At 27.8% G+C, this 17,941-nt stretch overlaps 1 protein-coding gene across 4 annotated transcripts in view; it reads left to right on the top strand.

The window, feature by feature from the left end:
- The window catches only part of LOC107448747 (BUB3-interacting and GLEBS motif-containing protein ZNF207), a 35,574-nt gene extending 22,847 nt beyond the window's left edge, over positions 1-12,727 (top strand). For all 4 annotated transcript variants that reach the window (XM_087159995.1, XM_087159994.1, XM_087159993.1 and 1 more), the window contains 6 exons: positions 700-814; positions 1,310-1,424; positions 8,750-8,794; positions 9,523-9,638; positions 10,725-10,863; positions 11,811-12,727. In XM_087159995.1, the coding sequence (XP_087016121.1) occupies positions 700-814; positions 1,310-1,424; positions 8,750-8,794; positions 9,523-9,638; positions 10,725-10,863; positions 11,811-11,923 (643 nt within the window). In that variant the 3' untranslated portion in view covers positions 11,924-12,727. The remainder of the gene's footprint in view (positions 1-699; positions 815-1,309; positions 1,425-8,749; positions 8,795-9,522; positions 9,639-10,724; positions 10,864-11,810) is intronic.
- Positions 12,728-17,941: the final 5,214 nt, after the last annotated feature.

Here is a 17,941-nt window from a genome sequence, read left to right as displayed (position 1 = left end):
TCCTCAATAAGCGTAAATGTACAATTAAGCTTTTTAGCCAAGTTTCACGATGGCTAAAAAGCTTAAAATTGTATCAATCTGAAAAGAAATCAAGAATTTTTTTTAATACCAAAAATCAGGGATCAGGGCTTAATTTTGTTTTGAAATACTTAATATTCAACATTTTTCACAAAGAGAAGTAATAAATAAATAAATAAAAACTAATTCTACATAAAAAAAAATTCTGAAGCATGATTTTGACTTAAACAATATCAATAGTTATTATGCCAGTTAAGATTAACATAAATTGTATGATTTATTTAGAAATGATTAAAGTCAAATATAACAAAATAGAAAATTTGCAAATGAAAAACTGGCTGCTTTATACTCAGCATACCACAGTACTAGTTTGTTGAATTTTTTAGTGTTGGTTTTATATTAGTATATTAAATACCTATTACATCAATAACCACTAATGATTATTACCACAATTTATTAATCATTGCTGGGGGCAATAACTGTTGGGCATATATCTTTTAACATGAAACTGGTTATAGTATTTATCTTAAATGCAAGAATTTTCTGCATTTTAAGCTTTTAGATTTTAAAAAAAGGCTTAGGTGATTTTTTTGCATATATGTATATATATTGTGTGTGTATTTAAATGGATAATCTAGTTTTAAAAAAGTTAATAATTTTTAATTGCATGCTTATTGACAGTGGTATGCCAATGATGCCGCCAGGAATGCCCCGTGCACCTATAATGCCACCATCAACTGTGTCAGGTAGCACCCAGGCACCATCAAAACCATTATTTCCTTCAGCTATGCCTCAGGTAAGTTTAAAAATGATTTATTAAGAGTATAAATTACCATTGCTATCATATTTTGTGCTATATTGCTCAAATCTAAATTATAATTTAAGTAAAAATTTAGTTTTACTCTTAGAATGCAAATTTATTTTATTGTTAATTTTATTTAGTTTTTCAATTTAACTATCATTCATTTCATTTATTAAATATTTAATTTTAATGTTAATTTGCATGAATGTTCAAAAAATAAGTTAAATATTTTTTTTTTACTGTTGCAGAATTATTTTTTTCAGCTGACAATTTTTTTTCTTTTAAAAATTAAGAACTACAATGGATAATATTTTATACTCATAGTTTACTCTACGCTATAAAGACCAATTTCACAGTTTGTCTATGGTGTTACAGATTAGTTGAGAAGGATTTGTACCTTTTCACTTTTTTTTTCTATCCACTTACTTTAATGTTTAAAATAACTAAACCTAATGCTATTGAATGTACTGTCCCTTTCTCTTGTTTTAGACATCAACATCATCTTCACAATCCCCTGTGGGCACAGATTTTAAACCTCTGATGACGATGTCATCGAGACCGACATTTCCTGCTTATAGTGGAAGTTCCTCACCTAATGTGTCAGGTACTTTTTTATTTATTTTATACGATTTGTTCTGATCCATGCTAATTTTGGACAATAAGTCATTTCTAAAAGAAGAAATTAAAGAGTTTTTTAAAATTTTTAATGGTCATAAAGTATCCAAAAGAAGTGGGGTTCTCTTTTTGTTGGTAAAACATGGGTGTTGTTGGTACAGGATGGTCACCCACCTTGAAAACCTTTAATTATGAGGAATTTTTTTTTATAAATATTAGAAAAATCGGGGAATTTTGGATAAAAAAAAAACCTGGAAAAATCTGGAAATTGAATTTGAACGAAAAGCTGAAATTTTTTTCTTAATTTAAATTATTTTACCATCCGTTGTATCCACTTTATTCGAGTGGAAATTTATCATCAGACAGTTGAAATACAGTGCAACCTCGAAAATCTGGACTGCTGGGGAGGTTGGAAGGTCCGGATTTTAGATACCTTACTTAAATTGATAGAATTATCGAAATTTCAAATTCGCCAGACCGGTTTCGCCTGTGTAGACCTCCGACGTCAATTTTAACAACTTAACATAAATATACGCTTTAAACAGTAAATAAGAGACATAAAAAATCAAACTTTCGTCATTTTTCACAGTAATTGATCGCTTAGATAACATAATATTAGCATTTAAAACTAAAAATATAGGCTTAAAACGTGAGCTGAATTTCAACTTATAACTGAAACAGATGCTTCTAGACTAGACTGTACCAGCTGATATTAATCCTTTTTTTGTTGGGGGATGAAAGAACTTGTCCCCACGTTCTAAGCTTCAAGGTTCACAAAGGGGAGAAACAAGGTTGTAGAAGAATTCCTCCTCCTGCACGCCTTATCTATAGAAGAATGTAGAGGGGAATCCCCCTCTGTATTCTTTGTTATCTATACAGAGCTGATATGAATAACTGGCTATGAGCTGATAACCTCATTTCCTTATCAGCTATGAGCTGATAACTGCGTATAGCTGTGATATTCACTCCCTACCTCTTCTTCTACTGCTTCATTGTTGGAGTAGAGTTGCGATTTTGCGCTCTTACATTTAAATTTTTATTTTAAGCGATTATTTATTTATTTTTGAAAAAATTTTCTATCGAACTGCAAACCTGCCAACTCTCCTGCTTTTTCCTCAAATCTCCGCCCTCAGGCTTTCAGGGTGTTTTCTCCTGCTTTTTTCTATTTAGTGCACGATAGAGGGGGGGGGGAAACAATTTGTGCAATTTCCTTCCCAACTTGTGCTTCAGATCATGCTGGGCATTTATTTAGAAAAATTATCCCGGATATCAACATCGCTAAAAATTACGGTAGTGTGCACGAACCAAAACAACAACAATAACCGATGAAATGGCAAAATCGGAGAGGAAATATATCTTTGATACCATTGGGCAAAATGTTTTTTCACTTTCTATAGATGGCAGTTTTTTTTTAAATAATGCTAAATCAGCAACATCTGCAGTTTTAAAACAGTAGCAGTTTTTTTTTTTTATTAAAAAAATAATAAGACATACATTTATAAAGTTGTATTCATTATTGACATATTTTGTTAATTTTGAACCTCTTCCTAAATTTTAAAAAATCAAAAGATGTGTTTTTATATAATTCTATAGAACCTTATATTTTATAGTAAGAACACATATCTTTATTAGTCAGTGTCAGAATCTCATTGTGGTCTATTTTATGTAATGTAAATAATAAATTTTGAATTAAACTTCTTGTAGGAAATGTGAATAAGGTTGAATTTTCAATATTTTCCTATGTCGTGATACAGAGTCTCCTGCTTTTTTATTTTCTAAGGTTGGCAGGTCTGGAACTGGATGTAAGAGTCCGAATTTTCGAGGTCGTACTGTATTATCAACTTAGCAATACTTTGCTTGCATTAAATTTCTCTCCATTATTACCGTACTAAACTAGAATGCCATGTAAAACTCTCCTATTGTTACTAAACTATTCACTTTCGAAATTGACAAACGAATTGTTACTTTTAGAAACATTTATTCGGACGTAACAGAAACATATACATATTAACACAGACACTCAAGATTTAATGTGCTTCATTCATTTCAATTACATAGGGGGCGCTGCTCGAGCGCTTCTGGATACGAATATTCTTAACACCCTTGTTGCTAAATGACTTTAGAAATTTTTGACCTCTTTGGAGATTATGGGACTATGCAGTTAAGGAAAGGCAAATATTGTGGCTGAGGTGGAAGAAGGGGTTAGTATATTTGCTTCATTTAATAAAAAAGGGTTTTTTTTTTCATCTTCCAGTCTGCAAGCTGAATTCATTTACTGTTCAATTTTGCTCTGATGCTTTGGGGACATTTTTTTTTCTTTTAACAAAATGTTTAAGTATACAGTAGAGCGCCGATTATCCGAACCCTTATTATCCGAACGTCCAATTATCCGAACTATGTCTGAATTCTTTTTTTTTTTTTTTTTTTTAAAGTTTAGAATAATTTTTGACTTATCAACAATTTTTAAAAATTTCTGAGCCAGTAGATCTTCCGGTTGAAGAGATGTCAGGTTATGCAGCAGAAGAAATGGAAGGCTGGTGTCGAGACACTGAAAACGTCCTAGAATTTCAAATTTTAAATGATGATGAAATTGTTTGCTGAAATTTTGAAAGAAAATCGAAACTCCACAGACGAATAGGAACAAATAGATGATCAAGTTCAAGATAGTGAACCTTCTCATATAGAAGCTTGCAATTCATTAGATATTGCAATGAATTGGCTAGAACAATGTTGTTGATGTTCAGTTAATTGAAAGTTCGTAACAAAATGATGTTGATGTTCAGTTAATTTATTTAAAAAGAATAAGGTATATCGCTGCTCAAAAAAGAGCATCTTTGAAACGAAAGTCTTTGCTGGATTTCTTTTTCAATGGAAAATAAAGAAAAATGTGGTAAAATCAGCAATTGACAAAAAAAAAATTATAAATAGCTGAAGTATGATTTAAAAAAATTCAAAATTAAAAAAATTAAATAAAAATATTTAAAAATTGAATTTTTTTTTTAAACAGAGCTATTTTCGATGGTACTGCCAGTCCTAAACCTGGAAAAAGTGTGAAGGGAAGTTAGTGCATAAATAATAATCATTTAAACTAGATTTTAAACAACTTTCCAATTATCCGAACTTTTCATTATCCGAACCACGTTCGGTCCCGAGCAGTTCGGATAATCGGCGCTCTACTGTACTTGATAAAATTCTCCAAAATATAATTGATTATAATTTAATAATCGATTTTATCTTGCACTCTTTTTCCAAAACCTTTTGTACTCCCATTTGATAAATTATTTTTTATCATCAACTCTCAATTAATCACTCATTTTCTTGAATCACTGACAGCAAAATCGTTACAATTGTTGCATTAATGCTAATTTTCTGGATTTCATTTTAACCTTTTATGTCATATTTTATTTTTTAAAAAAGTTTCTTTTACAAACCTAGATGTTTACATTAAATTTTACTGTTTTGTTGGTAAATATTTGATTTTTAATTCAAAATTTTAATTGTGTATTAATCACAATGTCGAAAGTTCGTAAATATGCTTACATTCCAAAGATGATATTTCCGAAACTGTTTCTCCTTTTTCCTTAAAAAGCTGGCAAAACCAGGGAATGCATGGAAAACGTTTTAAATGATGTATAAACTTAGAATATAACAAAAAATTTTATATTTGTTTATTACAAAGAAAGTAAAAAAAAAAAAAAATTATACTGTGCAGGTTTCAAGGTAGGTATCCAGGTGAACAAAATTTATATATTTAATAATAAGTGAACAAGGTATCATTTCTGAAGTGAAAAATTGAAGATTTCGAAATAATGGTTTATAAATATCAGTTTTCAATAAGTTATAGGAAATGAAAGGTTACATCATTACCATGGTAAGTAAATCTCTTACAAAGTACAGAATTTTTTTTAAAAATTCACATGAATAATAGAAAATGGAAAAAATAAATAATTAAAGTGAACTGTAAGAAAACAAGCTATCTTGCTCAAATGTGTTGAAACATTTCACATTTTGATTTATAAAAAAAATTCTCAAGATACTCTTTTGATATTTTACGTGTGTCACCAAAATACATAATTAATTGTACTGTGCTACTCGGATGTAACATAATAAAATTACTTTTTCTGCTTTAAAGCAAGATTTTAATAATAAGTATTTTTATTTATTTCCATCTCATTTTTTCTTTATAAATGAAGGGAAATATGAATAGAAACCATCTAAATATTCCTTTGGGTTATTAATATATTTACAATAATATATTTCCCCACAGTGACCTAATAAAATTTGTTTAACTATGCTGTGCTTTAAGTTATTTATATTATAACTTAAAATTGATCAATGAAGTTTTTATATATTTTTATATTTTATTAATTTATTTGACAACTCAGTTTTAATTGTTTGTGAAAAAATTTAACTTCATTTAGAACATTTTAAATCAAATCAATCATTTTGCTTAAAGCTTGAAAAATGTATGTATTTAGAGAAGAAAAAAATTAAGAATATTCTGTAGTTATTTATTTTTGTTTATTTATTTTTTTTAGTAAAGAAATTGGCAAATGAAACTGGTGAGGGGGTATTAAAAAGAGATTAAAATTTTAAAATTTATTCTAGAATTTTTATAATTAATTTAATTATAATTTCTCATCAATTTGGCACATCTCTAATGCTACTGCTACAACCGGGTACATATGCTCTTTCTTGTTATGCCATTAAATAAAAGTAAAAGGTATTTTGTTTTCTATCGTCTGCTTTGAAACATCAAATACAATAGATTGTGTGAACAGTACAAAATGATTATTTAATTTTATGCTGGCCATAAATAAAGCTATTAAATTATCATTTTTCCTGTGCAATCTTTTTTTCCCAGAAAAAAATCTTATGGGCTAATAATACAGTAAAATATTGTTACTTTTTTCCTTTTAACATATGGTGACATTTTTTCAGAAGATTTTTTTTATTGCATATAAAGATAATGAAACTAAACGGCATTCTTCTATATATTTTTTTTAAAAAAAAGAAGAAGAAAAATTCAGCTGCAGTTTTTTTTATTCCAAGATTTTTAAAATTATAATATTTAAGGAAATATTGCTTAAGTATGATTTTTATTTACATTGTTGTTGATATACTTGCACAATTAAAATGAGTGATTTTCAACTAACTTTTACAAAATGAAAAATGCTATATAAGACATTGATACATCCCTTCCAACAGGAAATAGAAGACAATTTAAAGAAGCTATTTAATTGAAAAATAATTTTTATAGTATTGAGATTAAAATTAAGGTAATTTTCAGTCATTATAATGGCTATCTTTAACTAAAATTTATATCCAACTTAAAAAATTTGTCTGACACTGAAGTAAAAAATTTCAAATTAATTATCATATTTTGCAAGTGAGGAACTGCATAAAATTTTTATTCAAATGTCAGCTTCAAAATTCAGTCAAGTTTACATTTAAATTATAAATTCACAGAGTTCAGACAATTTGGAAATGAATAATAATAATAATTTTTTGCTTTTGTGCGATTTACATTCAACACCAACAATTTAACCCATTTAATTTGAACTTATTATAATCAGTTTTTATCAAACAAATTGTTGTTATGGTGTAATAATATTTAATATAAAAATGTGATGATTATAAACTTATGTTTCATAAGATAGTTTTTCTAAGAAATTCATGTTCATTTTTTATGTCCGACACCATGGAATTACCCAGTTGTAGAAACAAAAACAAAAAAACAGTTAACTAATCTAAACTAAGAAACCATGTGGTTAGATTGAAATTCTTTAAATATTCTAATAAGAAAAAAAAATTTATTTCTATAGAATATGCAACAAGAAATTTGACAATTTTGTCTTTGCGAATACTGGATATCTCTTAAAATAATAATGCTAATTCCAAGCAACATTATTTAAACATTTGACTACGGATTTGGTTTTTAAAAAAATTATATCAATGCATTGTTTAAAAAGCACTGTTTGGATAAAATACAGAATAAAATGGCTCTATATTGAAATGTAAAGATATAAAAATTTATTGATGTATAATCACCTGGGATTATTTTCTTTTACTTAATGAAAATATTTTATTAAACAGTACTTATCCAAGGTTTTTTGGGGGGATCCCTCTGTATTTGCTATTTGGTACATTTTGTGCAAAAATTACTTAACACTTTAAAACGTTTTTTATTGATTAAAAACAGTACATTCTACAAGCTAGACATATTTTCTCCGCATCTGTTCAATATGATATATTAAAAATAACATTTTTAATAAAATACTTCATAATCTTGACACTTTTCTTGTACCCACCTACGCTTTATGATTTTTAAAAAAAAAAAATAGCACACTGACCTGGAAATTTTAAGATTTTTACTGGAAAAATCAGGGAAATTTGAAATCTGATTTGAGTAACCACCCTCTAGTGAGTATATATCGTCCTCAATAATTGGAAATCTCTTAAAGTCCCCCTAAATATTTCAAACAAATCTAGAAAAATTGCTTGATTTTTCCTTGATTTAAATTCAATTAGGTTAATTCAATAAATTAAGAAGATTAATCTTATAGCAGATGGAGTAAAAAAATTTTACTTTTTACGCTCATGAAAGTTAGAGAACTATTCTGTTCATTTAATTTGTCCATTTCAAAAACTAGATGACTGTGACGTCCATGGTAAAACAATGTAGAAACTAAATTATTAACACATACATGCAATTTATTCTATACTATGCGTCCATGCTAATTTTGGACAATAAGTCATTTCTAAAAGAAGAAATTAAAAAGTTTTTTTAAATTTTTAATGGTCATGAAATATCTAAAAGAAGTGTGGTACTTTTTGTTAATTAGTATATGTCCCCCTCAATAATTGGAAATCTCTTTAAGTCTCCCTGAATATTTCAGGTAAGTAGACAAAATTTTTCTGATTTTATATTGATGTAAATTCATTTTAGTTAAATAAAAATTAAGAAATTCACAAGTGAAATTTAGAGAACTATTCTGTGTATTTATTTGTCCATTTCAAAAACCAGATGACAGTGACGCCCATAGTAAGACTATGTAGAGACTAAATTAATAACACATATATGCAATCAGGTTTAGGAGAAGATTATTTCTTTGCTATTAGCAACTACGAGGATTCAGATTGAAGAGAAAATATTAAATCAATATTGAACAATAGTAAGTCAATAACGTAGACAGTTTTGCACTATAAAGTAACTCTAATAATATGATCTGAATCAATCCTACTATTAGATATGTAGTTAATTATTGTTTTCTCTTATTTTTAATTGACTTTTTATGTTGCTGCCTTTTATAGCTTCTATGAAGTCTCATTCTGGAGTACCAGTATCTTACAGTGCAGGTAAGTAGGAACATTTTAAGTTTGATATTTTAACATCATTAAAACTACATTGATTTTTTAAAGTTTTTTTTTTCTTTATGAACTTTTTCATTGTAGCTATTAACAATCAGATCCTTTTATATAAGTAAAAATTACTTCTGCAAAGGCATATATTGTTTTGTAAGTGATGGATGTAATTAGGTTTTTTTCTCCTTCCTCATGTAAAGCTATTAAACAATATTTACTGCACTGCACCTAAATCTACTTTTCACAATTAGTATAAGAGTAATAGGTGGGTTTCTTTTTTATTCAAATGATATGGCATGCGGCTTCATTTTCTAACATTAAATTTTTATAAAATTTCAACTGTCTAATCATATCACATTCTAAGCAAACTTTTTTAATATCTTTATGTGATTCTAGTCTCTTATATGGGAATAAAATTATGCTTTGTTTTTAATTTTTTATAATCTGGGCACTGCTTTGTTCATGTAAAAATTAAAGCTAAATTTGAATTGTTAAAAAAGCCTTTCCATATACAACCTAGTAGTATTTATATTAAAATATGAAAAGCTAGAACTGCATTAGAGAAGAGTATATTAAAGGTGTGTAAACACATTTCAATATAATGTTTTTTTTTTTTTTTAATATATAATTTCTTTAAGCTGCAAGATTGAAATCTCTTTTATATAATATAGTATTATTACTTACTATATTTTGATAATAAAAAAACATTTTGTTTTGTTTAGAAGCTTCATTGAGTCCTCAAACCAACCCAGACGCAAAACGCCTGTGTACTGCTCCTCCAAGCCAAACTAGTACTGCATCAAGTAAAATAATGCATCCAGATGAAGATGTTTCTCTGGTAAGAAACATTTTCCTGAGTATTATTGTGCATAAATAAGACCTAATTTTTTAATCCACGATTGTTATGGGTCAGTAACAATTAGTACAAGCTACAATTCACTTGTTAGCTTTTACATAGATGATAAATTGAAATTATTAAAAGGAAAAAAATGTTGTCAACTCTTTATAGGTTTAACCCTTTGCCTTCCGAGTACTGTAAAATTCAATGTAAACTAATATAAGCGCTGAATCGTCTAAAATACATAATACAATAATTTTATGTATCAAATAAGTCATAAAATATTAAGTTATAAAAACATTAAATTTTAGCACAGTAGTGACATTTGATGTCCAGTTAGAGGCCACATCAGAGTAGAAAAAGTTAAACGCTTTTTTATTTGTTTTTCTCAAATTGATGAACTCATTCATTAATAATTCCCTTGTTACATTCATTTACCTATTCACTCTGTGTCATCATACATTTTCATAATTGTAATGTTGTAGACAATAATAGACAACTAGTCAGATTTTCATTTTGTTCTATGCTAAGCTCAAAAGCCAAAATGTAAATATTTTCTCGTAAAAGCCTGTCCTTTACTCTAAATATACACAATCAAACTGGTTCTGAAGCATGCAAAGAAGTTTATCTTTCCTCATAAATGCACGAAGCAAAGCTTATTACGTAATAGAATCTGTTGAACCCGTTTCCTTGCTTTGAAGATCATCTTACTTACGAGGCCTATTTGGCAAACAAGCTTTCAAAACAAAACAGTTATGAGGCTCCATCCTGTTTGTGTTGTGTATTGCATTAATATATAATCCCTTTTCTTTGAAGTCTCTATCCTTGTTGTATATCTATACTGTAACCAAACCTATAATAAAATAATATTGTAATAAGACTGAAACGTTTTGATAAAGCAGAGAAAGGGGAATAAAAAGAAAGAGCAACCTGTCTGACGTGTTTGAAAAATTTTATTGGTTAGAATTTTCTCTGCCTGCTTCAAAGAATGTGTCCTTCATATTAACTGATCTTAAAAGGTTGCTTTTCATGTTCCAACACTATCTATTTATCTCATTTTGGAATTTATTTTTTCATCATTTTCAGGAAGAAAAGCGATCCATTATGCCTAAATATATAATGCACTTACCTGGAATGCCACCAATGATGGGTGGTAAAGGCTTACAGAATCCTGTAATGATGAATGGTATGCAGATGATGAGGCCTTCAATGGGAATGCCACCAAGTATGTAAATTATTTTATAACAATAAGTAGAGCTTGTGATTCTCTAGTGTGTAAAAAATGTTTTGGAATTAATAATAATACAGGATACTTATTAGTTTAACAAGTCAGTTTAACTTGTGTTTTTAATCAACTTTTTTCATTAAATCTACTTTTTTTTCTTATTAAATATTATGTGAGACATTTTATTACATTTCAAATTTTGTATCTGTGCCATGTGATTTTAATTTAAAAGTTATTGATATATATATATCTGTGTGTGTGAGTGAGTGAGAGCTGCATTATCGAAGAGAATGTTTTTTACCACTTGCATGCCTTTTTCTTAAAATATATGCAGTAAATATGCCTTAATTTTATCTCATGTTTGGCATGTGTATGTATTTATTCTCTAGTATAATTTTATTGATATCCATAACACTTTTTTATATGCATTTAGAAAATCATATAATTTTACCAATTAAAGAAAGCATCTTATTTAAGAATTGTCTAAAAAAAAAACAATGATACAAGCCGACAAATTTTTATTAAAGTAAATACAAGTATGTCTGTAATGTACACACAAGATTTCAGATTCCCATCGTAATTAGTTTTTCTAAAAAAGATGCATGAAATTTGGCCTCTCAACATTACCTATTTAGAGTGTACAAACTCCCTTCAAATCACATAATCTGTGTGGCCCAATCTGATTACCAAATGACCAAAAAGCATGAAATATCAATAACAGCAATGAAAGTGCATAGTTTTTCCGTGCAATGCTTTCATTTTTAGTTACTCTGAATTCTCATTTCTTTTTACTTCACAGTTTAAATTTTTACTCTCTTTATGTACTTTATCAACGAAATTATTACACCAAGCATGATAGAAAATTGCCGACTTGTAACAACTCTGTTCCTAAAAAGTTGTCAGATTTCTCACGTCAATATCTATTCATAAATTATATTTTGTTTCAGATATGTCTGGTGGAGGCATGCCTCGAATGGGTTCACCCTACAGTGGACAGTCTATGTTTCCACAGGGAGGATCGTTTCCCATGATGGGTCAAGGTGGATCTCGTCCTTATTAGTGTGTGTGGCATGATTTTGCAAAGATAAGTGTCTTCTACTTTTCATTGAAAAGAAACACTTTTTTTAAATCAATGGAACTGGTTTCCTACATAAAAGCTCTATTTCAACTCATTCAACTTGGATTTTTCTCATAAAAGTGCATTATTTAAAAACTTTTCCCACATCTGAATTTTCAGGGACATGTACAAAGTTCTTAAATTCATAAAGATGAATGTTTTATTAATCTATTGTTTTTTGTTTTTTTTTTTCGTTATTTATTTTTGTTTGGAGATTTCTTTACGGGCAGGCTAATTAGGGTTGGCGTCACCTGACTTGTGGCTTAAAACTGTCATGTCAGAAACCTGTCTTGAAACATTAAATGCAACCCTATTAATATTTGAAATCTATTCTTTTTAATGAAAATAGTTTTAGTTATGTCTCAGTTAAATGTAATTTTAATTCTATGCTATAAAACTGCATACATCTTCCATTTGTTACAAAATCTTTTTATGTTTCTGACAGTTTAAACTAGTTTTTGATGCTTCCCGTATCAAAATCTAGTTTTTCAAGTCAAAAAGCTGACCATGCTTTTTTATTATTATAAAGTACAAAACAAGAAATATGTCCTGCTTACTCTTAATTTTGTAAGCGTGTTTCACTTTTTATTGTTCAAATCGACTTTTTTGTCTTTGCAGTGTGCACAGTTGATACAGTAATCATAACGTATAAATAATAGTTTTTCTGTTTAAAATTATGTTTATTGTATGTTATGAAAAAAATCTATGCTATTACAAATATATAATAAAAGTTCTTTTTTTACATAAGCTTTTTTGTCTATAATCTAAATTTGTGTTTTAGTTATTAAAACTAGAAAATAAAACTGATTTTTTTGTATCTATATTAATTTCCTATGCTATATTGTCTGCCATTGGGATAGCATTTGACGATTTTAAAAAGTTTCAAAGTAACTTAGACACTTAAAATGTTTTTTTTAAATGCTTAAATATAATATTAAATTTTATTTTCTATGATAAACTTGGGCCTTTTTGTACCTTAACTTTTTAAATTAAAGTCATTTTTGTAGATTTATAAATCTTCGCTTATGTGTTCGCTTCGTTTATAAGTGTAAAAATTTATATATCTTCCCAACCTTGCCTACAAATAAGTTTAACAATGTGTTTTTATGAAGCATTAACTTTATAAACTTTTTAACATTTAATAATAATTAATTTTCTTATGTTAGTTCTAAAAATGAAGAATTAACTGAATTTAAGAACTAACTTATTCTTATTCCGAATATGTATTTTTCTTTTAATAAAAAATATCCCAATCAAGGTTTGTTCTAGATATAGTTGATCTTTGAGTGAATTACTCTGTTTAAAATTAACTATAGCGAATGATCTTTTAGGAGTAATTACGTTTCTTAAAAAGTTTATTATATAAATTAGAATAGCTAAAAAATTGTGGACTTTTTTAAGGTCAAGAAAATTGATGATTATAATTTTAAATTTGCATTTGTTTGTTTTTTATAGCATAAAGTTAAAATATATATCTGTTTATATTAGTGCTTAAAAATTTACATTAAAGTAAGGCATACTACATTGGCCCTACTTAGTATAATATAAATCTTTTGTCTGGATTGCTTTATTAATAGATCTGTTAATAGCTAAATTGTTACATAAAATAATTTACGTTAAGAAAAAATTAACAACTTTTTTGCCTTTGTGTTTAATCTTGTTTTCATTTCTTTAAAAATCATATCTTTCTTTGTTTTACTTGCATCGGAATATGTCTTTCATTTATTTAAATATTTTAACTGGAAATTTCCTTTTTTATTCATTTATTCTTGGTAATAAGTTTTCTTTGTCAACAGAATTTATCTTTTTTATTAATTGGTTGATAACTTGTAGCATTTAAGTATTGATTAATTTTTGAAATTCCCCATTCTAATTAATATTTTAAAAATTTGCACAGTGTTTCTTCTACTTTTGTGCCGAATGTGGAATTGAATTAATGAGCAATTGGATGCTGAGTTATAAGCCTCTTAATCTCTCAATTAACCAGTGAGTAGGCTGTTTCACTCTTAATACATTAATAGTTCAACATTTCACAGCATGCTAATGCTGTTGGACGTTTTTGTCCCCAACCTCATTAGGAGGTTCGGCGAAATGTGGAAAGTGTCTGTGTTAATAATTTTATGACAGTCATGATATAATGGTGTGCCAAAGTAACATAACCTATGATCAGTGTTTTAAAACTTTTTTCAATTTCTACTTTAAGTAGTAAAACTAGAATGTAGTAAAAGATTGAAATGTTTGAGTATTTTAAATGCTTTATCAGTTTTTCATTTATATTGAGATCAGTTAATGCAATATGCGTAATAAGTTTCTAAGGAAATATTAAGGTCATTTTTAATGCTCATGCTTATTTAAGTTGTATTCTCACTTTAAGTTTGTTTTATATATACGAGGAGAAAAAGCATCTGAAGTTCAATATTTGTTTTTCTGAAGTATTGAAATATTTTGTGAATGTTCTTTTCTCAGTAGCTTGATAGCCCTACACTAGGCTTGTCCTTCAGCAGTTTTCTGTGGACATATTTACTTTTAGCAACATATTTCTAAATGTTTACATCAAAGATCTTTAGATCCGTTTTTTGGGGTAGTCGATCAACCTTTGTCAGGAACTTCCTGCTTGTATTTCTTTCCCTTAAGTGTTTTGACTTGGAGAAACATCAAATAAAAAATTCTTTTACATGCACTATTTACTTGTGAAGACTAATTGGAGTGACTGCATCATAGTTAATGTATGGGCAGGTTCTTTAAGCATGTCGTACAGTTCAGAATTTGCCCTCCTCCTACCTTGCTATAATTTTTTTAAATTTCAATGATCTCTTCATCGTGTGCAGTTAATGCTCGTGTCTTTGATGTATGCAACAGATGTTTTAGATTTTATTATGCATCAGTCATTTATTTAGAAGTTTTAAGAAACTAGATCTGTGATGTTTTTTTTAGGCTATTGAAAAATCTATTTCCATTTGTTAGTTTTTCTGTATTTTTTTAGAGTTTTAGTACTACAGTTATTAACCTGTGCTCTCATGGGTAAGATGAAGGGGCTACTTGTACTGAAGCTCCTGTCTCCTAAATTCTTTAGTTCCTCTGTAGAACTTAAAATTTATGGGAGAAAAAGTAATTTTTTTTTCTTGGTTAGTAAAGTTGTATTCTGTATTTTAAGTGTAAATTTTGCTAAGTAGGCAAAGGAATGAATTATGAAAGATGTATGTATCTCTCAACAATAAGATGGAAGGCAAATTTTCACAGATGGCCCATTGCATTTCTCTAATGTTATTTATTGGTGATCTTTTGCTTGAAGTCCTAACAGTTTGATGTTTCTAGTTAGCTCTCTGTAGCCACCTATGAAACAATTGAACTTTTCTGGGTGAAATAAGTTTATAAAAATCAGAATCTTTTCTCCCAAATTGTTTGTCTTTTTTTTTCCACTGACAAAAGTTTTTCATTTTCCTAAGAAATGTTGCTGCTTCTTTTATAATTACATGGTGAGTTTTTTTCAACTATTGACAGTTTAAGAAACAAAAATGTATATTTTAAATCTGTAACTATTACTGAATAATTCAAAACTACTGAAGAATGAATTATAAAAATATATTTTTCTTAATAAGTAGCATATTTATTGCTTATAATTTCTTAGAACTTTGTTTTTCTATGTAATATTAATAGTTAATTTTTTTGCTCAGTACACATAAAATAACAATTCAAAACAAATTATTTAAACTAACTAATATTAACAGTTTTAAAATTTTTAAGCAGTGTTTCCATGGTCCTTAAATGTGGTAGCAGTTTTTCATTATTGGAAATTTTCTCTTTCAAGATACCATTTTTGCTTTTAAATGTCAGAAATTTGAAATTGCTTTATTCTTTTAAATTTAAGAAAAATTGTATGCTGTGGATTTTACAAATACATCAAAATAACCTTATTTTCCTTTTCCACCAATTTTAAAAATTTTTATGGAACTTCTGAAAAATAATTCTTTTTTTTTATATATATTATCTTTTTATATATTATCTATATATTTTTTTATACCTGTATCTGGAATGGAAAATTCCGTTTTAAAAAAATACACTGTAATGAAAAACATGATTGATTTTGGCTCAATTGTAATAGATCAAGCCTCGGATAACTTATCAGCTTCTGACTGCTTCACATTTTGATCAGGCTCTACAAATATATGAAGCTATCCACTTTTTCAAAACTGTGCTTTCCACAAAATCAATCTGAATATCTAATAATGTGCACACATGTTTGAGTAATCTGAACCGCTTCAATAATATTATCAGCAACAGCTAGCATGTGCACTTGAAAAATATTTTCCCTATTATTAATAGTATTTGATTCTCTTTTGACTTTTTCAAAGGGTATGTTACCTTTGTTTTCTTCAGTTTGCTATATTTACTCTTTTTCAATCCTACAGCAGACCAGCTTTTGACCATATTATTTAATGAAAAACATTGCTTATCAGGAAAGTTTTTGTACTTCTTCACAGAGTGTTGAAGAATTTGAAAAAACAATTTAAAAACAAAAAGCTGTTTACTAAAGATATATGATCATTGTGTAAATAAAATTCTAACCTCGACTTTTTATAAATGCTCTAATGGTCCTTATTTTATCTCGAAAACTTCAGTCCATTCCTTTATTTGAGTTATCGTTTTTAGATTGTCTACTATATATAGTGTGTTAAAAATCATTATTTAAGTTATTTTTAAGGAGTTTATATTGTAGTTAAATTTAACATTTTATCTCTTAGCACAATAATTCTTTAGGAGACTTAACTGTTAGAGAAAAAACTTAAAGTCAGAAAAGTATCTTTGCAATACTTAATCGTATATATTATTAATTTTATGGTGTGACTTATATTAGTGGGGTTTTAATGTAAAACCAGGTTTAAGTATCAATTGAATGTGTTGGCAAATATACAGGGGAAAACAAAAGTTGTTAATTTAGACTTCATAATATGACTTTGCCAGTCTTTTTTCTTTTATCTTGGTGGATAAAAGTGATTTTCTGTTTTTCCTAATCTAATAATTCATCTTAATTTCCTCAAATAAAAATTACGTACATTGCAAATATTTTAATTATGGAAGAATATCATTTCTTTCTATTTTTCTTGCCACTTCCTCCCCCCCCCCATAAGCAGAAGAAAGTGATAAGATTTAATTTCAAATTCATTTGATTTATTTACCATTTTAGACAATAAATAGTTACTTAATAGTTAATTACTATTTTTAGCTATTAGGAGCTGTAATAAGTTAAGTAGCTAAATTCTATTGCTGTAGATGCCCCTATAGTAAATAATTTTTTATGTTAAGTTATTCAGGCTTAAAATATTTTTCAAATCAACCCAGGTATGCGTCAACATGTCTGATATACTTGTTGCAGTTTTGTCTTTACTGAGCTGTACAGAAAAGAAAAACTTATACCCCCAAATCAATGAAATACCTATAATTCCAAAAGCTTAATTTAACTTACATTGATTGTCCTTTTATGTCATAGTTGGAAAATTAGTTACGAATAACTTTGTCATCAATCATCTCTGTCTATGCAATATTAATTCCCTCTATCCAGTATAATGGAAGATAATTGTAGTTCTTATGACAATTATCTCTTTGTTTTTTAGATGCAGACTGTAAAAAATTTTTAAAAGAAGAATTTTCAAAAGTTAACTAATTCTATGGAAGAGTTTTCAAAACAAGTTTATGTGGTATTGCAGCATTAATCTGGCATAATTTTTCTCATGATCATGCATGAGTGATTCTTGAAGCTGCAAAATTTTTACTTCTCAGCGGATAATATGTTCAAAAAAAATGATTTTGATAAAATCGTCTACAAAAGTCCGAAAAATACAAATGTGTATTGAAATGACATAATTTCATCATAAAAAAAAAATTATTAAAATATTTTGTGTAGTTTAGCGCATAGGTTTAAAAAAAAAATCCTACACAATTACAGTGAAACCTCTTGGGAGC

The sequence above is a fragment of the Parasteatoda tepidariorum genome, chromosome 3, assembly GCF_982258835.1.
Source record: "Parasteatoda tepidariorum strain Cologne lab strain chromosome 3, Ptep-v5.0, whole genome shotgun sequence".
Classification (NCBI taxonomy): domain Eukaryota; kingdom Metazoa; phylum Arthropoda; class Arachnida; order Araneae; family Theridiidae; genus Parasteatoda; species Parasteatoda tepidariorum.
This window is presented reverse-complemented; position numbering and strand designations above follow the sequence as displayed.